The sequence below is a fragment of the Balaenoptera ricei genome, chromosome 5 (assembly GCF_028023285.1).
Source record: "Balaenoptera ricei isolate mBalRic1 chromosome 5, mBalRic1.hap2, whole genome shotgun sequence".
NCBI classification, from domain to species: domain Eukaryota; kingdom Metazoa; phylum Chordata; class Mammalia; order Artiodactyla; family Balaenopteridae; genus Balaenoptera; species Balaenoptera ricei.
In genome coordinates this window covers 120,848,753-120,874,663 of record NC_082643.1, presented here as the reverse complement: position 1 = coordinate 120,874,663, position 25,911 = coordinate 120,848,753, and the positions used below count along the sequence as shown (strand labels likewise).

General features: G+C 38.2%; 1 protein-coding gene across 3 annotated transcripts in view; it reads left to right on the top strand.

Annotated features, from left to right (window-relative positions):
• The window catches only part of SEC24D (SEC24 homolog D, COPII coat complex component), a 138,020-nt gene that overhangs the window by 53,509 nt on the left and 58,600 nt on the right, over window positions 1–25,911 (top strand). For all 3 annotated transcript variants that reach the window (XM_059923516.1, XM_059923517.1, XM_059923515.1), the window contains 2 exons: window positions 6,308–6,419; window positions 16,032–16,159. In XM_059923516.1, coding sequence (XP_059779499.1) covers window positions 6,308–6,419; window positions 16,032–16,159 — 240 coding nt within the window. The remainder of the gene's footprint in view (window positions 1–6,307; window positions 6,420–16,031; window positions 16,160–25,911) is intronic.

Sequence of the window (25,911 nt, the reverse complement as noted above, 5' to 3'; positions counted from 1 at the left end):
CTAGTTCTATGAAAAATGTCATAGGTAATTTGATAGGATCACATTAAATCTGTAGATGCTTTGGGTAATATGGCCATTTTAACAATATTAATTCTTCCAATCCAAGAGATGGGATATCTTTCCATTTTACTTTCTCTTTCTGATATTTCATTATTAATGTAAAGAAATGCAACAGATTTCTGTATATTAATCTTGTATCCTGCTACCTTCCTGAATTCATTTATTAGTTCTCATAGTGTTGGTGTGGAGTGTTTAGGGTTTTCTGTGTAGAGTATCATGTCATCTGCATATAATGACAATTTTACCTCGTCCTTCTGATTTGGATACCTTTTATTTCTTTTTCCTGTCTGATTGCTGTGGCTAGGGCTTCCAGTACTATTTGAATAGAAGTGATGAGAGAGGGCATTCATGTCTTGTTTCAGAATTTAGCAGGGAGGCTTTCAGCTTTTCACTGTTGAGTATTATGATGGCTATGGGTTTGTCGTAAATGGCTTTTATTATGTTGAGATACGTTCCCTCTGTACCCACTTTGGTGAAAGTTTTTTATCATGAATGGGTGTTGAATTTATCAAATGCTTTTTCTGCATCAGTTGAGATGACCATGTGGTTTTTGTCTTTTGTTGATATGGTCTGTCACATTGATTGATTTGCATATGTTGAACCATCCTTGTGACCCTGGAATGAATCCAACTTGATCATGGTGCATAATCCTTATTATGTGCTGGATTCAGTTTGCTAATATTTTGTTGAGGATTTTCACATCTATATTCATCAAAGATATTGGCCTTTAATTTTCTTTTTTTGTAGTGTCTGTCTGGTTTTGGTATCAGGGTGATGGTGGCTTCATAGAATGACTTTGGGAGTGTTCTTTCCTCTTCAGTCTTTTGGAAGAGTTTGAGAAGGATAGGTATAAGTTCTTTGTATGTTTGGTAGAATTCCCCAGTGAAGCCATCCAGTCCTGGAGTTTTGTTTGCAGGGAGTTTTTTTAAAAGTTACAGATTCTATTTCACTTCTAGTGATTGGTCTGTTCATATTATCTATTTCTACTTGACTCAGTTTTGGCAGGTGGTATGTTTCTTGATATTTCTCCATTTCTTCTAGCTTGTCCAATTTGTTCACATATAACTTCATAGTATTTTCTTATGATTTTTTGTATTTCTGTGGTATTGGTTGTTATTTTTCCTCTTTCATTTTTATTTTTTTTTTAATTTATTTATTTTCCTTCTTGGTGAGCCTGGCTATAGAGGTTTGTCAATTTTGTTTGTCCTTTCAAAAAGCAAGCTCTGGTTTTATTGATTTTTTTCTTTTTCTTTTTTTTCTTTTTTGGATCTCTAGTTTATTTATTTCCTCTTTGATCTTTATTCTTTCCTTCCTTCTGCTCACTTTGGGTTTTGTTTGTTCTTTTTCTGATTCTTTTAATTGGTAGTTTAAGTTGTTTATTTGAGATTTTTCTTTTTTTTTTTTTTTTTTAAATGTTTATTTTATATTTTTCTCAAATTTATTTATTTATTTATTTATGGCTGTGTTGGGTCTTCGTTTCTGTGCGAGGGCTTTCTCTAGTTGTGGCAAGCGGGGGCCACTCTTCATCGCGGTGCGCGGGCCTCTCACTATCGCGGCCTCTCTTGTTGTGGAGCACAGGCTCCAGATGCGCAGGCTCAGTAATTGTGGCTCACGGGCCCAGTTGCTCCGTGGCATGTGGGATCCTCCCAGACCAGGGCTCGAACCTGTGTCTCCTGCATCGGCAGGCAGAGTCTCAACCACTGCGCCACCAGGGAAGCCCTTTCTTGTTTTTTGAGGAAGGCCTGCATTGCTATGAACTTTCCTCTTAGAACTGCTTTTGCTGCATCCCATAGGTTTTGTATAGTTGTGTTTTCATTGTTGTTTGTCTCGAGGTATTTTCTGATTTCCCCCTTGATTTTATTGTTGACCCATTGGTTCTTTTATTAGCATATTGTTTAGTTTCCATGTAATCATTTTTTTTCTTATTTTTCTTTCTGTGGTTGATTTCTAGTTTCATACCATTGTGGTCAGAAAAAAATGCTTGAAATAATTTCTATCCTCTTAAATTTGTCCTAGTATGTGGTCTGTCCTAGAGAATGTTCCATGCATGCTTGAAAAGAATGTGCATTCTGGGTTTTTTGGATGTGGTGTCCTGTAGATATCAATTAAGTTCAACTACTCTGTTGTGTGATTTAGGATCTCTGTTGCCTTATTGGTTTTCTTTCTAGAAGATCTGTCCATTGATGTCAGTGGAGTGTTAAAGTCTCCTACTGTTATTGTATTCCCCTCAGTTTCTCCCTTTATGTCTGTTAGTATTTGTTTTATGTATTTAGGTGCTCCTATATTGGGTGCATATCTGTTAACCAGTGTAATATCCTCTTCTTGTATTGATCCTTTTATCATTATATAGTGTCCTTCTTTACCTTTCTTTATGGCCTTTGTTTTAAAGTCTATTTTGTCTGATATGAGTATTGCTACCCTTGCTTTCTTGTCATTTCCATTTGCATGAAATATCTTTTTCCATCTCCTCACTTTCAATCTATGTATGTCTTTCACCCTAAAGTGGGTCTCTTGTAGGCAGTATATTATAGGTTCTTGGTTTTTTTTAATCCAATCTTCCACTCTATGTCTTTTGATCAGAGCATTTAGTCCATTGACATTTAAAGTAATTATTGATAAGCATGTATTTATTGCCATTTTAAACCTTGTTTTGCAGTTTATTGTGTAGTTCTTCTTTGTTCCTTTCTTCTTTTTGTTTTTCTTTTGTGACTTGGTGGTTTTCTTTTGTATTATGCTTGAGTTCCTTTCTTTTTGTTTTTTGTGAATCTATTGTATGTTTTTGATTTGTGGTTACCCTGGTTTTCAAGCATGTTAACCCATAACTATTTCTACCTTCTTTAGACTGATAGTCATATAAGTTCAAATACATTCTAAAATATCTACATTTTTATGCCCCTCCCCCACATCTTGTGATTTTGATGTCCTATTTTACATCTTCATGTTTATTTTTTTTTTGCTGTTCATTATAGTTATAACTGCTTTTATAAAAATTTTCTTACTGGCTTATTTAAGTGATCTTCAATCTTTTTATATATTTGCCTCTCCTATTGTGTTTTTCCCTTTCCTATAGATTCTTGCTTCCTTTCTGCTTAGAGAAGACCCTTCAATATTTCTTTTAGGTTAGGTTTAGTATTGCTATATTCTTTTAGTTTTTGCTTGTCTGAGATTCTTAGTTTCTCCTTCTATTCTAAAGGATAATCTTCCTGTGTAGAGCATCCTAGGTTGCAGGTTTTTCCCTTTCAGGACTTTGAATGTATAATGCCACTCCCTTCTGGCCTGCAACATTTCTGCAGAGAAATCAGCTGATAACCTTATGGGGGTTCCCTTGTACTGACTCTTTGTTTTTCTCTTGCTGCCTTTAGAATCCTCTCTTTATCCATTTTAATTATGTTATGTCTCACTGTGGGTCCATTTAAGTTCATCTTGTTTGGGACCCTCTGTACTTCCTGTACCTGGATATCTGTTTCCTTCTTAGGTTTGGGAAGTTTTCAGCCATAAATTCTTCAAATACATTTTTGATCCTCTTTTCTCTCTCTTCTCCTTCTGGAACCCCTATTGTATGTATGTTGGCATGCTTTGTATTATCCAGTAGATCTTGTATGTTCCTTTAATTTTTTTTTTTTTTTTTTTTACATTTGTCTTCCTGTCTGCTGTTCTGATTGGGTGATTTCTATTATTTATCTTCCAGATCACTTATTTGTTCTTCTGCATTATTTGGTCTGCTATTCATTGCCTTTAGCTTGGTGTTTATCTTGGCAATTGAGTTGTCTAATTTTGATTGGTTCCTCTTTATAGTTTCTAGCTCCTTGTTACAGTGACCTGCATTTCTATAGATAAATTTTCTTAATTCCTTCAGCATTTTTATTACCTCATTTTTGAACTTGGGATCTGGTAGACTGGAGTTGTCTTTTTCATTGTTTATTCTTTCAGGGGGTTTCTCCAGTTCTTTTAATTGGGAGTAGTTTCTCTGCTTTTTCATTTTACTTAAGTTTCTCTGGCTCTATGAATTTAGGAGAAAGTTATCTACTGTGGTCTTGAAGGGCTTTTTTTATGTCCGAGTGTCCTTGTGTAGACTGTGTGAGTCCAGTATTTTTGATATAAGGGCTGTTTTTAGTATGGATGTCTGCCACGTCTTTCCTCAGAGTGTGCTGGCTGTTGTCCCTTTGATATGGAGTGTTTGGTGTTGTGGTGACCAGAGCCTGCACTGGATGTTGGGTGGGGCCTCCTCTTTGTTATGTGGTTGTCACAGCCCTGTCATGGGCAGGGTCAGCTCCCCAGCTGTTGTAGTAGAAGCCCCTAGATCTGGTTCTAAGCTGTGATGTGAGATAGGTGGGACTGGAGTGCTCCCGCTGGGAAAGGAGGTGCTGCATATTCCTCCCCAGGGGCTTTCCGCTGCAGACATGCAATTCTGTGAGGATTCTGTGATGCCATCCAACACCTGATGTGCTTGCCCACAAAGTCCACCACTGCTGGTGTGCCCCCTGGACCTTCCCCCACTGTGGGAGCACTGATAATTGGCTGGGATGTCAGCCCCACCTCTGGTGTGTGCCTGCTGCCAAAGCCCACTGCCACCAGAGGCATGACCTGCCATGAGCATGCTGATAATGGGGCTTGTGTGATGGACCTGTGCTCCATCTTGCGCACACCAACAGTGGCGTCCCCGACCACACTCCAGGCCCCTCGGGCTGCCTCTGGGCAGCCAAACTGAGTCCCCTCCCTGGGTCTGTCCACTGAAGCTTATGTTTCAAGACCCAGCCACTTGTGCACACCAGCAGGCACATGTCTCGGGCTAGGAAGTGGGACAGCATGGCAGCCCTCAGAGCCAGTCCCTCTCTATGCTGCCTACCAGCAGGCCAGAACCTACACACTCCTCCCGAGCAAAGTCCAGGCCTCTCCAACTCCCTCTCTGTCCCGGCAGACCTCCCAGCAGGGGAAGGAGGTTCCCAGGGTGAGAGAACCTTTCCTCCTTCACAGCTCCCTCCCACGGGCACAGGTCTCATCCCGATGGGATCCTTCTTGCAGCTTTGATCTTGTGCCAGCTTTCAGTTGGTATTCTCTGAGAATTCTTGCACATGTAGATGTATATTTGATGTGTTTGTGGGAGGAGGTGAGCTCCACATCCTTCTGCTCTGCCATCTTGATCTCCCCTCACATTAATAGTTTCATTAGGACCACAAAAACTCCGTATCCTCCAAGGCTACATGTTGCAGTCGGGGCACTCATCTCATTTCTCCCCTTTTTTCCCTCTTTATACTGCCTCTTTTTTTTTTTTTTTTTAATCCCCTTATCTCTTGTCACTCTTATCCTATAAAGAAAGAAGTGAGGACAGGGAGAAGATAAAGAGGAAGAGAAAGATCCTTTTATTATTAGAATTCCTTCTTAACTCCACACAACTAGATTTTGCTCATTATTTTAATCCCTAGACAGTTACAACAGAAAGACAATGTTTTGTCTCTATAGTCTTCATCAATAAATGTTTCAGTAGAGAAATATAAGATGTTTCCAAATTAAAGGACAAAACTTAAGGGGACTTCCCTCGAGGTCCAGTGGTTAAGACTCCGAGCTTCCAATGCAGGGGGCACGGGTTCAATCCCTGGTTGGTTGGGGAACTAAGATCCCATGTGCCGTGAGGCACAGCCAAAAAAAAAAAAAAAGAAATTAGGGACTTTTGTTTCTTCTCATGTCTATATGATAGGCAAAAATCATATGGGAACACGATATTGTTTGTTTCTTATGTCTCAAGGAGCAGGGGTGTGGTGGAGGAAACTTGAAAGGCAGATTGAAGATCAAGAGGGATTTGAGGAGAAAAGTTAAGTCTTCTTCAGCTTATATATTTTGAATCATTTCTTCTGAATTTATTTTTAGCCTTTTAGAGTTTTCTTTAACTTCAAAAAGTATTTTCTTTTTAAAAAAAAAAGGTATTTTCAATTTCTTATCCTATGAGAATCTTTTCCCAAAAAACTCTTATCTATGGGCCCAAGAAACAAATTGAATAAAAATAGAGTTCCCCAAAAGATCAGGTCAGAGCTCAAGAGCATTAGAGAATAGAACTTGGAAGCTACTGGCATAAAGTTGTGAAAGTAAGCAAAAGTGGGACTGAAGACATGGTGGGTTCTCAATGAGAGTTTGATCTGAAATGAGCTGAAAGTATTTAGAAAATGCCTTTGTGTGTGTGTGTGAATAGTGTGAGGGGAAGGTTGGGAAGTCTTAACTTACTTTAACTTGCTGTTGATCTCTTATTTATCAGATCCAGGTGATCGAGAATGACAGAGCCACCAGAGGGGGACAGGTTTATACCACCAACACCAGAGGCCAGATCCCTCCCCTGGTCACTACAGATTGTACGATACAAGACCAAGGTATTTCTTTTCAGTTACGGTTTTGACTGAGGTCTTAGTATTTCTCACATTTTTTAAGCAAATACACTGATACCCTTCAATAATGCTGTCACTGATGGGCAACCCCTTTATAGCTGGTTAACAGGAACTAATTTGCCATTTATCAAGTAAAGAGAAGGTACTATCGTCTGAGTTCTACTGTATTCTCTGCTTGTAAAAATCTAGAGAGTTCCTGGTGAGATACAGTGCAATGTATCAATTTAAGAAAATTTTAAATTTTAATTTATGTGTTTAAAATTGTTCATGCCCTACTTTGGTTTAATTTATTTACTACAGTGGAAACCTGGCAGGATGACATGAGCAGAGCAGTAGGGGATTGAATACTTGAGTCAGCTGACCTGTTTCTAGTCCCAATGACATTTTTTTCAGCAGGTCCTTTAACATTTGGGGTTCTGGTTTCCTACTTTTAAACTGGGATGAGGAGAGGCTGAGCTCTGTCTCTACTGACTCTGTCCCACGTCTGCTATCAGTTTCATATATCTGTCAAGCCTCGTGCAGGTTTGATCTTTCCAGGAATATATTATTCTGTTATTTATGGCAAGTTAAAATATAGCCTGATGAGATGTGGCGTCTCAGATTCTGAATAAACCCTTTTAATGGGTCATGTACTCAATCCTGGAAATATAACATTGGTATACAGGCAATCGTGTTGTCTCATCTCAAAGTTGTCAAGCCACCAGTTTCCAGATGGGGCTCCCCTGTCTTCAGTCCCTCCTCTGTGCTGCCTTTGGCACTGTCCTTATAGGGCAGGCAGCACAGTGAGGCAGAAAGAGCTCTGATTGGGAGCCTCACACGCCTGCACGCAAATCCAGGGTCTCTTCCTTAGTGTCCTGAGCTCTGCTTATCCCACCTCTCGGAACCTCAGTGCCACCCTCTGTAAGATGTTAGGACTAAGACCTGCCCTGCAGGGGCAATGTACGGGTTAGAGATGACTCGTGTGTGCGTGTGTGCACACGTATGTATGTTTTTATGTATGTAGGGGGCTTGACACGTAGAAGGGGTTGATGTAAATCACAGATGATGTTACTGTTATAGGTATTAATATTAAAACACACTTCAGATTACTTCATTTCCTATTCTAAAAATAATTTGTTCCTGACCACTTACAGAATCCATCCAAACTTGTCAAATGAATTCACATTTGTTAAGCGCTTAGGACCTGGTATATAATAGGTTGAGCTATATGAAATTACTGATGTTTTTTCTATTACTGTTGACTTACAAAAATGGCAATTTCATTTCAACCTAATAGTAAGTGTTACGTTCATGTTTTTAATATTTATTTATTTATTTATTTATTTATTTATTTAATATTTTAGTTTGAGGCACTTTACAGACCTAAAGAATATTCCTTACCAGCCTCGTCTCTCACCTGTTTCTTCCTCTGCATCTGCCTCAGCCATTACCAAACTCATCCCCTTCCCCTCCTGTCTCTGATTCTCACTTTGTACTATTTTCTCTGCAACAGACTGGGGACTGTTTTTTGTTCGCTGTTGTACCCTTAGAAATTCACCTGGTATCTAGAATATAATGGTTGCCCAACAAATACCTATTGAATAAATGTATTCGGTATATATAACTTTCACCCTTCTAGTTGGGAAATTCTTAGTTCTTCTAAACTCAATTTAATTTTTTCTTCGAAATCTCCTACCGTTTCTTCCCCCACAGTGCTTTGTATTCATTTCTTTCATAGCTCTTGTTCCATTAAATTTTACTGTGCTTTGGGTCTGTCTTTCCCACGAGACTATGAGCTACGTAGGAGCAGGATCGTACTTGTTCATTCATTCATTCACTCATTCAGCAAATATTTATTCAGTACCTATTACCAATGTGGTTAATATTTATTAAGTGCTTGCTGTGCGTTAAGATGGTCTTCTAAACACTTTATGTGGGTTAATTCACTTAATCCCCCCTGTAACTTAATGAGATAAGCATTAATATCATTCTCATTTTACAGAACGTGAAACGGAGGCACAGAATGCTTAGGTAACTTACGCAAGATACGCAGCTAATGGGAAGCAAAGCTAGAATTTGAACCCCAGCATTCTGATGCTAGAGCCCATGCTCTTAACCACTCACCTACTGCCTCTATTCAGAAATAAAAGCCACAGTTCTATCCTTAAATGGGTGTACCATCTGGCAGGGAAAAAGAGATAACTTAGTATTAATTAAACTGTTATAATAGCAGGATAAAAGGAGTATTGCTGTGGGAACTTAAATGTCAGGTAACAAACCCAGCCTGTCCTGCTGGAGTGGGGACAGCTAAGCTGGGTCTCAAGTGGGCAGGTGTAAACCGGAACAGAAGTGGAGACGTTGGGAGAGGAAAAGGTTTCCAGGCAGTGGAGTGGACATGCTGAGGTTTGGCAGTGGGAGAGAGTGTACGTGTTAAGGAGCAGCATGTGCAGAGTTTTTTGTTTTTTGTTTTATTTTTGAACGTAGAGGTGATTTTAGTATTGTGGTTAAATACACATACAATAAAATTTGCTGTGTTAATAATTTTTAAGTGTACAATTCAGTGACATTAATTACATTCACAGTGTTGTGCACCATCGTGATTATCCATTTCCAGAACGTTTTCATCAACCTGCACTGAAAGTCAGTACCCAATAAACAATCACTCCGCCAGCCCCTGGTGTCTCGTATTCTACTTTCTGTCTCTATGAATTTGCCTGGTCTAGGTGCCTCACATAAGTGGATTCATACAATATTTGTCCTTCTGTGTCTGGCTTATTTCACTTAGCATAATATTTTCGAAGTTCGTCCATGTTGTAGCATGTATCAGAATTTCATTCCTTTTTAGGGCTGAATGATATTCACTTTTATGTATATGCTGCATTTTGTTTACCCATTTATGTTTTGAAGGACATTTGGGTTGTTTCCATCTTTTGACTACAGCGAATAGCCATAGCTATGAACATTGGTGTACAGGTATCTCTTTGAGTGCCTGCTTTCAGTTCTCTTGGGTGTATACCTAGGAGTGGAACTGCTGGGTCATATGGTACATGTAGGGAAAGAGTATGAGGAAGAAGCAGAAAGAGAAGGAAAGACTAGGATGGCAGCGTCCAGATCATTATCATCTCTCCATAGCCTGCAGCCCAGCCCTTGGCAAAAGGAAAGAGCTGCCTGGCGTGGAGGGAGCCCTGAAGTCGGCCCAGTCACATCGCATTTGCTGTAAAGCCTCTTCCTCTAACCTGGGTTATTTGCTAATACTTATTAGTAGGTTTTTTTTTAATTTATTTTTTTTAATTGAAGTATAGTTGATTTACAATATCATGTTAGTTTCAAGTGTCCAGCAGAATGATTCAGTTTTATATAGATTCTTTTTCAGATTCTTTTCCTTTATAGGTTATTACAAAATATTGAGCGGAGTTCCCTGTGCTATGCAGTAGGTCCTTGCTGATTATCTATTTTATACACAGTAGTGTGTATATGTTAATCCCAACCTCCTAATTTATCCCTCCCCCACCCTCCTTTCCCCTTTGGTAACCGTAAGTTTCTTTTCTATGTCTGTGTGAGTCTCTTTCTGTTTTGGAAATAAGTTCATTCCTGTCTTTTTTTTTTTTAGATTCCACATGTAAGCGATATCATATATCCCATGATATTTGTCTTTGTCTGGCTTACTTCACTTAGTATGATAATCTCTAGGTCCATCCATGTTGCTGCATTATTTCATTCTTTTTTATGGCTGAGTAATATTACATTGTATAAATATACCACATCTTTACCCATTCATCTGTCAATGGACATTTAGGTTGCTTCCATGTCTTGGCTATTGTAAATAGTGCTGCAGTGAACACTGGGGTACACATATCTTTTCAAATTATGGTTTTCTCCAGATATATCCCCAGGAGTGGAATTGCAGGATCATATAGTAGCTCTATTTTTAGTTTTTTGAGGAACCTCCGTACTGTTCTCCATAGTGGCTGTACCAATTTACATTCCCACCAACAGTGTAGGAGGGTTTCCTTCTCTCCACACCCTCTCCAACATTTATTATTTGTAGACTTTTTGATGATGGCCATTCTGACTGGTGTGAGATGATACCTCATTGTAGTTTTGATTTGCATTTCTCTAATAACTAAGGATGTTAAGCATCTTTTCATGTACCTTTTGGCTATCTGTATGTCTTTGGAGAAATCTCCATTGAGATCTTCTGCCCATTTTTTTGATTGGGTTGTTTGTTTGTTTGTTTTTGATATTGAACTGCATGAGCTATTTGTATATTTTGGAGATTAATCCCTTGTTGGTCACATCATTTGCAAATATATTTTCTCCCATTCTGTAGGTTGTCTTTTCATCTTGTTGATGATTTCCTTTGCTGTGCAAAAGCTTTTAAGTTTAATTAGCTCCCATTTATTTTTGTTTTGATTTCCATTACTCTAGGAGATGGATTGAGAAAGATATTGCTGCAATTTATGTCAAAGAGTGTTCTGCCTATGTTTTCCTCTAGGAGATTTATAGTATTCAGTCTTACATTTAGGACTTTAACCCATTTTGAGTTTATTTTTGTGTATGGTGTTAGAGAATGTTCTAATTTCATTCTTTTGCATGTAGCTGTCCAGTTTTCCCACCACCACTTATTGAAGAGACTGTCTTTTCTCCATTGTATATTCTTGCCTCCTTTGTCGTAGATTAATTGACCATACGTATGTGGGTTTATTTCTGGGCATTAGTAGACTTTTTAGGATGTAGCCCAAGGATCTCAGACACACACAGAAATTCACAGATATAAATAAAGTATAGAAACAGAAGGAACCTTGGACTTCATTTGGTGTGCTCTCTCACTTTACAGACGTGAGGGCACTAAGGCCCAGAGAGGTTAAGTGATTCGCCCAGGGCCACACAGCTGATTAGTGGCAAAGCCAGTGAAGAGAAACACCTACTTCAAGAATATTACTCCTTTGCCTTTGGCTGCAGGATCTAATTTAAGACTCAACTTGTCCTTTGCTTCTGTACTTCTGCCCATTCTACAAGACCCTGTTCAAGCACTGCATCCTTTGTGTAGTCACCTCTGATCCACATGGCAGACTCATTGCCTCCCTTGGGCTACTTCATTATCGATTTGCTCTTCTGTGATACTTACCAGCCATGTTGTAATTATCTGTTTTATTATTATTCTCTTCTACCAGACCTTGAAGCCAGAAGCTTCATTCTGTCCTATGTCTAAGCTTCTAGCATGAGGATTGGATTCATAAATATTTGTTGAATGAATAACTTATTGAATGTTTTTAGTCAGATTATCCCATAAGTTTCTTTATTAAGCATATTAGGAATTTTGGCTCTTAATTACCAAGGTTGCTAAATTATCTACTATAACCTTACCTTTCATGCCCCACTTCTGTATACTGTCTTAAAAAACAAATTCTTCATTGCTTTTTTAAAATTTTATTCTTTGTGTGCATTATCTTCTTGTAACAAGTTCATTTAGTCACCTTCACGAGCTCATTCATATGCATATTTCACTGTAAAAGATAAGTTTTTTAAAGATAACAAATACTCAGTTTCAATATATTATTGGAAATGTTGAGTAGTGAAAATTGAGTACAATGAAAAAATATACTTTAAAATATTCAAAAATTCTTATTTCCCACTGTGTGTAACTTTGTGTGATGATGATAATGACGAAGATTTTATCTAAGTTATATGACATATACAATAATAGGGGTTCAAGCATATTTACATTTACTACCTAATATTGGATTGGCCAAAAAGTTCCTTCGGGTTTTTCCTGTAACATCGTATGGAAAAACCCGAATGAACTTTTTGGCCAACCCAATATTTCTTCTTCTATTCTGGTTGCCAGAACTCTTGTTTTACCCTGTGTTAGTAGTCACCTGGATTCTTACAGCAATGGACCCATCTACCTGTCTCTGATCTTTTTTCCTGCTCCCAGAAGCTATCCAGTACATTCTAAATAGATTAATTTTCTTCAGGTATTTATTTGATCATATTGCTAAAAAATGTCCCATCATTGCCCCTGGGCAAACAGGATTGGTCTTAACTCCTCATCCAGAATTCAAGACCTGGACCCAACTTATCTGGGATGTTGTAGAGAATTGTGATAGGTTCTAATACCACTTTTGCCATTTACTAACCCTTTGATTAAGGTAAGTCCCTTAACCTCGCAGTGTCTCAGTTTTCTCCTCTGTAAAATCGGGTCATAGGGTATCAATCTCATAGGGAACTGTGAGATGAAAATGAATTTACATATAACAGTCTTAGAATAATGCCTAACCCATTGGCAGTTATCGTTATTATTATTATCCTTTTTGTTAGTACCACGTTTCTCCCTTTTCTCAGACCCTCTGCAGCAGAGCCCCCGAACTGGGTTCAGCCTACAGTCATGTTAATTAATCATACAGAATAATTTGTTTCTATTTGAATTAGTTGCCATTGTATAAAAATCAGAATATTTTATATTAAGATCCATATTTCTAGCTGGTCCCCCCAAAATGTAAAATGTGGCAGTAATAGATTGAAGATGAAAAGAAACTCAGCTTTCTTAGGTCCAGCCTTCCCCTCATTCTGGACCCACCTGTGCAGTGAAACATGGCCAGAGAAAGGCTCACAGCCACACTGCAGGGTCTCTTTAAACTCAGGACCATGAACTTCCCAGCACATTGTCCTTCCCAAGTCCTTTCGCTTTTCCACTCTCCTTAGTAACTGTTTCACAATCCCTTCTGAAACCGGTAACCTCCCATCCTTTCTTTCAGCTGCTCTTACTTCCTCCTTTCTGAGAAAAGTGCACAATCAGAAGAGAATTCTTACCATCACATCAACCCCCTGTTGTAATGTGTCCTCAGGCTCTGCCTTCCTGATTTGGCCATAAATGTGCTCCAGTTGTAAGCCAGCCTCTCCTGCTGTGCACTACTCAAGTGTATTGCTACCATAAGTTTCCCTTCTTTATTCTTATGTCATCAATATTTCCCCTTTTACACAAGTATTCCCATCTTTTAAAAACCCTTCTCCTATCTTAAAAAAATAAAAATGTTCTCTTGATCCACTTCTTTTACCAGCTACCCCTCTTTTCTTTGCTCCCCGCCACAATAAAACTTGAAAGGACTATTGCCAGTTCCTCGCCTGCCTTTCTCTCTTAAACTCACTCTAGGCAGCACCCCCCTACCGCACCCCCACTCCTCACTCCCCCATTCCACCAAAATTCTCTCTTCCAGGTCTCCACCACCCTCCACATTGATAAATCCAGCGGTCATGTTGATCTGGAGGCACCACCTGGCACAGATGCTCCTGCCTTTTCCTTGATGTGCTTTCTTCACTTCACCTCCAGCACACCCAGACTCCCTTGTTTTTTCCCTTCTCAGTCCTTTAGCTGATTTCTCCTTTTCCTCTGGCTTCTTTATGTTAAGAGGACCCAGGGCTCAGTCCTCGGTCGTCTTCTCTTCTCTGGCCACCGTGATTCCCTGGGTGGTTTTAATCTAGTTTTGTGGTTTCAAATACCATCTATATGCTAAGAACTCCCAAATGTGTATCTCCAGCTCAGCTTTCAGCCCAACACCAAGACTCATGTATCTAATTGCTTACTCAGCATCACTGTTTGATTGCTTAATAGATCTCCCAAATGGACATGTCCAAACCCAGATTCCTGATCTCCACCCACACATCTGTTTTAAAAAAAAAAAAAAAACCCGTTCCCTTCCTGCAGCTTTTCTCTTTTCTGTTGGTGGCAACTTCATGCTTCTGATTCCTCAGGCCAAAAACTTTGGAGTCATCCCTAACCCTGTCCTTCTGTCATACCCCCCATCTTCACACCTCATACATCATGCCCATCAACAAGTAAGCCACTGTACCTTCAAAATACGTCCAGAATGTGCTGCTCTCAGGCTGGTTCCTGCCGCCACCCTGTTTCTCACCTTGTTGCTGCACAGCCTCCAAACTGGTCTTCCTGGTTCTCCTGCCTATTACATTCCATCCTGAAAACCACAGGTAGAGTCAGCCGAAGTCCGATCACAACACTTTTCTGCTCAAAGCTTGGCAGTGTCTCCCCATTTCATTAAGAGTACAAGCCAGAGGGTTTAAAAATGGTATCAAGCATCTAGCTAATCTGGCTTCTGTGACTTCTCTGAACTCCTCAACAGCTGCTGTGCTCCACTTGCCCCACTGTCAGGCTCCTGACATTCCTCTACCAGGCCAGGCACACCCTTCCCCCAGATACCTGCCAGATAAACCCCTTGCCACCTTGGAGTCTTTGCTCAAATGTTGCCTTGTGATGAAGACCAACTCTGTAACTATTTAAAATTGTGGTCTGCTTTCCACTATGGCACCCCTTAACCAGAAATGCTTTTTTCATAGCATGTATCATCTTCTAAGGTCCTATATAATTTACTCATTTATTGAGTTTAATACTTATTGTCTGTGTCCTCTGCGAGAACATAAGCTCTGCAAGGAAGCACCTAGTCTAAAACTTAGTAGACACTCAGTAAATATCTGATGTTCTTTTGCCAAAATATATTATAATTTAATTCAAAATTTATTTTAGATAAGTTATTCTGGTGATTTAAAAATATTCTTCATGCCATGGATATAGTTTTTTTGTTTGTTTGTTTGTTTGTTTTTCATGGATATAGTTTTAATTCTCATGTATGCCTTGAAAAAAATATTTGGTCAGGAAACCTAATGTGTTTTTAAAATAGATTAAGGTGTTTAAAAAAACAGTATTTCTATTATTTAGAATTTTCATTTCTAAATTGAATTTCAAGTTTAGAAAAAGAAAAACTCATAGTCAAATGGAATCATATTTGACAAAGTATAACTTGCTGATGTGAAATGGCATACAAATACTTACCTTTCCCATAGCAGATGTATTGATAGAAGAGGATGAAGAAGAAATTTTATTCTTATGTTTTGTACCTTTGCTTTATTTCTCCCATTGAATCTAAACACCTCTCAAGTCTCTGAGTGGCTATATTAACACCGTGCTTCTGGAAAATAATAATAATTTTAAAATCTCTTTTATATTTTTGCAGTAGAATGCAGAGTGTTTTATTTTACAAGAAACTACAGTGTGCTTAGACTATAGATTGTAAAGTTAGACAATACTACCTTTTTTGTAGAAATCATGAAGAAGTTTTACAAAGAAGACAATGCGTTGTCTAGAAGTACCTTTTTTTTTTAATAAATTTTATTTATTTATTTTTGGCTGCGTTGGGTCTTCATTGCTGCACACAGGCTTTCTCTAGTTGCAACGAGTGGGGGCTACTCTTCATTGCAGTGCGCATTTCTCATTGTGGTGGCTTCTCTTGTCATGGAGCACAGGCTCTAGGTGCGCGGGCTTCAGTAGTTGTGGCACACGGGCTCAGTAGTTGTGGCTCACGGGCTCAGTAGTTGTGGCTCGCAGGCTATAGAGCGCAGGCTCAGTAGTTGTGGCACACAGGTGTAGTCGCTCTGCGGCATGTGGGATCTTCCCAGACCAGGGCTCGAACCTGTGTCCCCTGCATTGGCATTCTTTACCACTGTGCCACCAGGGAAGTCCTAGAAGTACCTTTATAAATATTTAAATATTATAGGGCAGATTTTTTTTCTAAGCAGATTTTAAGTATGCATCCTTGAATATTTCAGGCAATGCGAGTCCTCGATACATCCGTTGCACAACATACTGTTTCCCATGCACGTCAGATATGGCCAAGCAAGCTCAGATTCCATTAGCTGCCATCATCAAACCCTTTGCCATGATTCCCTCAAATGAGGTAAGTGATAAAAAAAATAATTCAGTAATTTATGAATTCCAGAATTCATCTTTCATCATTATTTCCATATGCATTATTCTGTATTGTAAACAGAAAGCTGGAGTATATATAATGTGAAAAACATGTAGTCATTCAATTCATTAAGAAAACAAAAATCTGGCAAACTATGTTTTTTGGCATCCTGTATTCCAAACACTGATGGGCTAGGTCACTTTTTGGCTTAGTGTAACAATGCACATATACGGGAAATATGGACTGTCACACAGTGACAAATACCCAAACCTCTTGTGAGGCCCTTATGCCCTAGTTCAGGGCCCCAATATCTAGGTGCTCAGGTAAAGGAAGATAATAGAGCCTAAGGTCCTTGGTCTTACTGCTATATCTGCTTTAATAATCACTGGGCCAGGATGCTCATAAAGTCCTATTTAAAGTCAGCATGATTAGAAAGCATGAGGTAGATAAATCTGTATCTTTCAACTGGGGAAGATGTACCCAATTTATAGTTAATGGGGAAAAAAGACAAGAAGTGGTGTACATTTAAGATTTCTGGTATTAGGATGCTGTTAGTGGATATTATGATCAGGGCATCTCCTCTATGCAGCTGCCATTCCTCCTTTTGATGCCCCTGAGTGGTGGATACCCACATGCACACGGAGACAGACACAAGGTACTATAGTAGAGCTGGTCATATGGGAGGTGAAGCAAAGCCTTTCTTCTGGCTGGAATTTCCTTACAGTGGTCCAGTAAGCTAGGCTAAACTGAATTCTTGATTCCTTTCGCTCACTAAAAGGCCGAAACCTCAGATTCTCTTCCCAATTTAAACCTCAGCTTGGCTTTAGTGATCCTTTGAGGTCGCTGATCTAACGCACACCTAGAAGCACCTGAGCAAGAGGTAGAGCATCTCTAAGAGAGAACAGATTTGTACCATTTCTTGGGCCAGTCACGCCAGCTGGGATGGGGAGTAAAGTGGCCTGGGATGGGGAGGGGGCCTGCTTTGTGTCCCCTCAGGGAGGGAAGAAAGAGTAGAGAGACAGTGTCCACATGGCAGTGGCGTTCATCCCCTTTGGGATGTCCACGTACTCGTGTTATGAGTGTAGCAGAATGCTGCCATCTCTTCTTTTTGAGAGTATAGTGAACTGGGTTAGAGCTGGGCATAGGAGACAGACTGGGCTATTCCTAAAATCCAGTCTTACGTGCAGTGTGGTCTCATAGTTGTAAATCAAGAAGTACATTCAGTATTTACTTATTTTAGGCATGGTGTCTTCTATGATGGTCCCAGAAATTTAATGTAATGCTCATAAACTTCTCTTTAAAATCTCTATACTTAATAAAGTGGACCAGTATATAATGACAAAGAGATCCATGCTAAATAAGATATATGTGTTTTGAATACTAACTAGCTATTTTAACCAGATATTTTTCAACATTTTATTATGAAAATGTTTGAACATACAGAAAATTTAAAAGAATTTTACAGTGAACACCTATATACCTGCCACCTAGATTCTACCATTAACATTTAACTACAGTTGTTTTATCACACATTTGACCCATCTGTCCATCAATCCATCTTTTTTATGCATTTCAAAATGAATTGCAGTTATAAGTATACTTCCCCCTAAATACTGCAGCATGCGTATCATTAGCCAGGGTTAATATTTGGTTATATATTATTTTTCCTTTTGCGACAAAATTCATTTACAATAAAATGCACATACCTTAAACATTTTACTGACTGAATTTTGACAAATGCGTACACCTGTGTAATCCAAACCCCTATCAAGATATGGCACATTACTGTCACCCTAGAAAGTTATCTCATGCCCCTTCCTCAGTCAACCTCCCAGCCCTTCTCATAACCTCCCTTCTCTGACAACCATTGTTCTGATTTTTTTTTTCCCCACCATAGATTTGTTTTGCCTGTTCTAGGTCTTCATGTAAATAGACTTATAGAGTACACATTCTTTTGTGTAAGCTTCTCTCACCCAGCATCATGTTTTAAGGAGCCATCACGTTGTTGCCTGTTTCAGTGGTTTGTTCCTTTTTTATTGCTGAACAGTATTTCATTGTGTGGATATACCAGTTTGCTTATCTACTCTTTTACTGATGAACAGCTGGGCTATTTCTACTTTTTGGCTTTTGTGAATAAAGCAGCTTCTATAAATATTCTAGTACAAGTCTTTCTGTGGATATGTATTCATTTCTCCTGGATTAATACCTGTGAGTAGATTGCTGGCTAATGGGGTACATGTTTATTTAGTTTTATAAGAAACTGCCAGACCATTTTCCAAAGTGGTTATATGATTTTACTGGCCTTTCAACATGGTATCTGAGTTCCAGTTGCTCTACATCCTCTCCAACCTTTGGTATTGTCTTTTTAATTTTGGCAGTTCTGATGGCTGTGTAGTAGTATCCATGAGAGATTTTTTTTTTTTTAATCTTGATCCTGTGAACAAAATTTAAAGTACTACTGAATAATATCACACCCATGTACATACCACCATCATTAACAAATGTTAATATTTTGTCGTATTTGCTTAAGATAATTTTCTGAGAATTAAAACTTCATAGCTACATAGGATGTCTCCTCTAATCAGGCCATTCTTCTCTTCCCTCCCACTCCAGACACAAACACTAATGAATTTGATGTGTAATCCTTCCTACACGTGGATTTTATATATTGACTTTATATGCATGTATCCATAACACTATGTAGTATTTTTTGCTTTTTAATGAATCGGTTACTTTTAAATAAGTAAAATATAAACATTCAAAAGATGAAAAGGGTATACAATGAAAAAGGTCCATTCCTACCCCTCTACTCCACTCCCCACCCTTACAGACAATTTTTACCCATTCTTTGTGATTCCTTCTAGAAATAAATATGCATATACCAGCATATCAATATCCATCCTTAAAAAAAATAAATATATAAATGATAGTATAGCATACACACTGTTCGGCCCTGTTCTTTTTTCAGTTAATATGTCTGGCACTTCATTCATGTTGCCACCTACAGAGCGGCCTTATCCTTTGTAACGGCTGTGTAGTATGATACATTAGTAAGACAAACACTGTTGTAACTGTAGGTGTCAATTTTAAGTTACCTACAGATTTCAGAAATGTGAAAATTTGAGAACATGAATCCTAAAATTGAAGGAAATATATGAACATAAACGTGCATGGGATTGCAGCAGATGTGCACGCTGTCTCACTCATTCCCGTACTGTCTGAATCTTTCTGCAGTGATCTTCTGTTATTTTCATAATCAGGAGAAGATGACAGTTCTACCCTGAAAGAAATCTAGGCAGCAACTTTATTGTGTATCAGTATGGGATGTACGCTCCCCAGCAGGGTTAGCTTGAGTGCATCTTGTTCGTGGCAATGAGTTTGCAGTTTTCAGCTACATGCTAGCAGAAACCTCTCCTGCCTGCCCCCTCCCCACGAGACAGCTGACCTGGGTCATGCATGCAAGGAACAGAACAAAATTCAACGTTCTCCAGACCCCAAACCAGAATGTGTAACCACCCTCTTGTTATCACCATTTCATATTAACAATGAAATTATTCAGTAACGTTTCCTGAAAATGAAACCTTGTATTTAGTTTTTTGGTTGAAAAAAGGTTTCAAACATTAGTCCAAGCCTCCCCCTAAACGTATATACACATTCCATACACACACTGAATGTGTGTGCTTTCTATTTTCTGAAGTTGTTTGATCTAACCAAATAGTACCTTCTCACCAGCATAAGGTTTTCCCTTAGTGAAACTTATGCTGTATTTTAGTTTCTGTGCTCTCCAAAGTAATAAGCAGATGAGTTTAGAGTGATGGCTTATTTTCGGAATCTGACTTAGGGTGAAGCTCTGCTTAAGCAAATAACACACTCTAGTTTTTTCATGTTGCTATAGACCCGGTGTGCTGACCAGGTAAACGTATTTTCTCTATTCACGCTCTCTCTACAGAAGCCTTTCCTTTTTTCTTAGACCTTCAAGAACAGGATTACTCAAAGATATATTTATGTATTATACATATGAATAATTATATATATATAATTAATTTATATATATTATATATATCATTGGGGTAAAATCAGTGAACAAAATTGTAAGCTATTTAATGGATATACTGTATTTGAGAAGGATTACTATTTCTTATATAGCAGTGTGTCCTGGGTTGAATGAAGACATTCTCTATTTTAAAGAATACTTTACTTTTATTTGTTGAAATAGACTTAAAGGTGAAAAAAAAAGAAATGTAAAAGGGATGCTAAAACACCAGGAAGAAGTTCCTAAAGGTTGTGCCCTCAAGAAAGTTGTCTCCCTCTTTGGGCGCTTAACTGGACCTGAACGTGGAGAACCGCTAGCATTAGGGAACCATCACTGCTCCACTCTACCGCTGCCTGGATGAAAGTCTAGGTCGCCAAGGATCTGGGCCTTCTTGACAGCTTCCCCTCTTGTGGTTTCCATGACACCTTTCTGGTGTATTTTTTCCTGCTTCACAAGCGGGGAACATTTTAGTTCCCTTTGTTGCCTTCCTGACATCTAATATTGGGGTTCATTAAGGCTTGGGCTTGGGGGTCTCCTCTCTTCTCTCGCATACTCCCTGTCCCCCCAAGGACTAAGTATCATCTATAACAGCTACTAGAGTAGCTAGAGAGAATAATAATAGTCAAAACTTATAGAGTACTCATTGAGCACAATTATCAGTTTTTAAATGTATGTTTATTTATTTCATCCTCACATAAACCTTTTTTTTTTTTTTTTAAACCCAATCAAGATTTGCCCATTGCATTCAATTGTTATATCTTTTACCCCACTCTTTTTTTTATTTATTTATTTTTTATTTATTTATGGCTGTGTTGGGTCTTCGTTTCTGGGCGAGGGCTTTCTCTAGTTGCGGCGAGCGGGGGCCACTCTTCATCGCGGTGCGCGGGCCTCTCACTATCGCGGCCTCTCTTGTTGCGGAGCACAGGCTCCAGACGCGCAGGCTCAGTAATTGTGGCTCACGGGCCCAGTTGCTCTGCGGCATGTGGGATCTTCCCAGACCAGGGCTCGAACCCGTGTCCCCTGCATTGGCAGGCAGATTCTCAACCACTGCGCCACCAGGGAAGCCCATAAACCTATTTGTTGTTCCATTTTAGATGTAAGGACACAGGCACAGAGTTAGATAACTCATTAAGGCCAACGGCTGCTAAGTAGCAGAGCTAGGATTCCAAGCCAGGCAGTCAGAACCCGAGTCCCTGACTCTAAATCACTACGCTGCTGCTCCCTTACTCGTTCATCCCTGTATCGGTAACCCCGCATTCACATATCCAAATGCCTTTCTGAAATCTCTCCTTGGGTAACTCATAGACCCCTCAAACTTAACACGCTCAAAAGTGAATTTCTGCTCTCTACACCCTAAGCCTGTTCATGCGTCCACATATCCATAAATGGCATTGTCATTTATTTAATTGTTCAAGCCCGAAGCTGAACAATTAGAGCTAATAATAGAAAAGAAGGGGCATGCTGATTTTTGATATTTATAACCTATAATCAAGGAAATAAGTTTTAAAGTATGTTTCTTGAAGGTAAATGAATTACATGAATACTGCTATTCTCCCTGTGAGTAGCATTTTAATTTATTTTCCTCTAGAATAAATGGCTTGCTTATTTTTAGGTATAGTAAAACTTTCCTATAAGGAAAATCCAGATAAGGATTTTATTCCTTATCTGACTAATATTGCCATCATTACTGCAATTTAAAAAAAGATATCCTTCAAGATATCCTGATATGGCATTGATCAAAAGGATTTATTTAGTACAGTTTTGTGGTTTGTTTTTTTTAAAGTCAGTTCTGTTGTTTGACAGAACCTTTAAAGCATGTCATGGTGTTAGCAACGGACTATAAAAATAAACCTGACCCAGGCAGTTACCATCAGAGAATGTTCCCTGTGAGCGTTTGCTTTGGAGATGTATGCTATTTCCAAGGGCATATCTGTGTCATCTTTGTTTAATATTTCATATTCCTTACCATAAATTTTAACTTTTTTTGGTATGTGTTTTATGTGAAACCCATTGCTATATTTAATATAGTTAACTATGAGGTACTTATTCAGCAAAGGTAATCAGTTACCTTGTAAGCTCTTTTGCTTAGTAACCTGTGATTTTATTTTTGATGTCGTATTTTAAGACTGAGGTAGAAATGGTATAGATTTCCAGCACAAAGGATTGAAGATTATACTTAATTTTGCATTTTCTTTAAAATAGGAAATCTTTAGATTTTGGGCAAGTGCATACATCATCTAATTATACATGAAATTAAATAATTTCACCTATAAGCCAGATGGCAGAAGCTTTTACTCCATCTGTGAATAGATTCAGGAATATCTGTGTATTTTTTTTTAGATTATAAACGGATATAACAGTCAAAGTAATTTCCTTTCTTATTGAATTAGTTTAATCAGATAAATTTTTATCCAAGACTTTAAATTTCACTTGATTTATAATCCCCTACTTACTTTATAGGAACTGAGCTGGACTTTAGGAACACGGGGAAAAACAAGACCAGTTATTCTTGTCTAGAACGTATAGAAAATCTGCTGGGACAGAGCTAATTTTTGTACAGTGTGAAAAAGGCTGTAATGGAAATAATCTCATTCTTTGGAGTTTAGGTTCAGGGAAGTTTTACGTTAGTTATGACTTAATGAATAAAGAAGTTTGTACTGTTATTAAATACTGTTTAAATTATTTTTCTCCATGATTATTCATATTCTGATAGATTCGGTAGGTATGAAGAAGATGCCATTGGAAAGAAAAAGGGATGGATGTTAATGAACTGACAAATGAGGTTAACAAAAAGGGAAAAGACTGTAAGAGAATAAACTAAACACCAACACATTACGTCCACATCCATCACCAGCAGAAAGCATTGCTTTGTCATGCACTTGACTTAGCCAATCTTGCTGGCATGAGTTGGCAGAGTTTAGGCAGAGTTTCCACTGCTGTTTAATGCATCAAAGGAAAAAAATTCTGCCTCACTGTAGTATTTTGTTTGTGTGTCAACTTTTTTAAAGGAAGGTAGCTTGTGAAATGGGTGTTATCCGAGTTTTATAGATATAGAAGTTCTACAGGTTCTGGGGCAATGAAAGTCACACAGCTAATAAGTAATGCTGCTGGAACTCGAGTTTCCAAATTCCAAGTTCTTGCAGCAACATCTGTCTTGTTGAGGCTTTATTTGGTTAAACACATAAAATAGCATTCCTTTTTCTTGCTGGTAATTGTTTTAGCAATGGGCCTCCTGTTTCTGCAAGCTTGTGAGTTATCTTGACATGTCCATCTTAGACCTCTTTTCTTGAAGTCTTTTGACTTCAAGCTGCTGCTTAGTACTCCTTGAAGGCAAAGACCATCCGGAATCTGGCAGTGGGCTGGGCATACAGCAGAGGTCCTGGGTGAGTGAATGCACTTTTCTGAGGATTGGGTAGACATGACATTTAAAAGACAAAGACAAATCAAACTACAGAACAGTGGTTGATTTCTAGGTATTTTAGGCTTCTGACAAACTCTGTGGATAAAGAAAAAAATCATTTGAGAGATCATAGATACATTCTATCACATTAATGAGAGAGGTTATATTTCATTATAGAGCAGAACAGCTAAACAAGTAGGAAGAATTGTTGATCATATAAAGATATTTCAGAAACCAATAAAAATTGACTACTTTCTCCAAAGCACCATAGATAGTAACCGATAGGTGGAACACCTACTGGGTCAGGAGCCAGGAAATGACTGTAGGTCTCCGCTGTGCCTTGTACTGTGACCTTGGGCTGCCATTCCCAAGAGGGAGAAGCCTGGCTCCGATGTTGTATAAATCTAGAAGGCTGCTAGTGTCTACTTTACTTTTCCACTCTTTATTGGACTTTCAGTGTGGATTACCATGTACTGGTCACACATCCTATGTGTTGTTAGAAGTATATGTGAATATGTTGTGCAACCCAACCCAAAGGGGTTTCATTTATATTATGCTTTTAGTATAAGAAATCTGTAGTATATTATTCACTTTAAAAAGCACATGAAGATTGTGAGACTATGCATTTTTATATATAGCCCCAATTTAGCTAGCTTTAGTGATAAATCTGCTCTGAAATGAAACTGATTACTGCATAATATTGTGTCCTTTGAAGAACTTAAAGAAGACTTGTATCTTAAATTATTTTAAAATGAAAGCTTCAAAAACCTGAATCTGTTTTTTAATATGTGCATTGTAGTCTTAAATTGTTTGCTTTAATGCAATATTTTAAAAGTATTAATATAAAAACTTGGAAAAATAAAATCTATGTACTCGTGTAGAAATAGAATTACGAATATAACACTTAAAATACTTAATGTATAAAGTCACTTTAGAAACTAAATCTTATCCCTTAAGGATTTTGGCCACTGTTTGTACAGTGCTATGAAAAAGTACTATGAAAAAGCTAGGCAGCTGAAGAACAGGACGTAATCCCTTTTTAGAGTGGTGTTATAGCAGGCATACAGGGAGAGTCACATTTGTCAGGGCAAAGGTTGTTAGAATTCTATTTTAAGTTACAATTTAGAAGTTTAAATATACCAAACTTATGTTTTTAATCACAGAATTATTCACGTAACTCTTTATTTATTTATTTATTTAATTAAATGGAGAGTAATGTCAGGAGAAACGAGAATGAAAAAGAAAGCATTCTTCCTTGGTTTAACTTTCAGTGAATCCAGGTGTGGGTTTTATGACCTTCAATGCCTGGCAATTGAGTATACAGCATCCGTCACATGGGAGCCGAGAAGACCAAGCTCCCTGGATGTAGAATTCCGGGCATCTGTGAGGAGTCACCACAGGAGAGGAAGCATTTTAGAGCCTCTCACTATCATTTTCATCAATTCTAAGGCCCACATTTTCTCACATTTTCTTCACATTTTAACATTTCTAAAAGAGAACTATATCTTCCTAACAATGACTTCTTAGCATTGTGTCATGTTGAGTTGGAAGCTTTGATGAGATTTTAGAATCAGTGAAATACACTATTTCTACACTGCTTCGTTATTACTAACTTCAGTCACATTTTATGGATATTTAGGTAATACAAGAACTTAAAATTTCTGCAGTTGATGTGTCTCCTCAGTGCTCAAGTATACGAAAGTCAAAATTTTAAAGATTTTTATTTGAAAGTTTCCTAAGCCACAAGTTCTCACTGAATGAAAGGCTAAAAAAAAAATAAAGTCATATTTTTAAGGATGAAAGGAAGAGAAAGCCCTATGCAAACCTGTAATTTGAAATTGTTTCATGAAACGTTTGAAAATAGCACCCAAGTTTGTCTGATGCACAAGTGATTTGGGGACCAATTCTTTGTCAGGAATTGAACGTCGTGTGGGTAAGGTGGTGCAGGCAGGAATTTGAGCGTCGATTGAAGTTGGGTGCACAAATTGACTCTACCACTTCGAGCAGTGTGACCTTGAAAATTTTTACTTAACTTTTTTGAACCTCATTTCTCTCATAAAATTATAGCACCACTTAACTCTTAGTTGTTTAAAAATAAAATAAACTGGTATGAGAAATGATATCTTTATCATTAGTTATGATTATTTGCTGTACCATATAAATTCCCCTTTGGAAAATTTAATTTAATCCAACAATCATTGATTTGGAGTTTCTACTATGTGCAAGGAAGAGAAGTATGAAAACTACAGTAATTTAAATTTACCTGAAGTGTATACATCGAAGAGGGATATTATCATACCCTTTCAG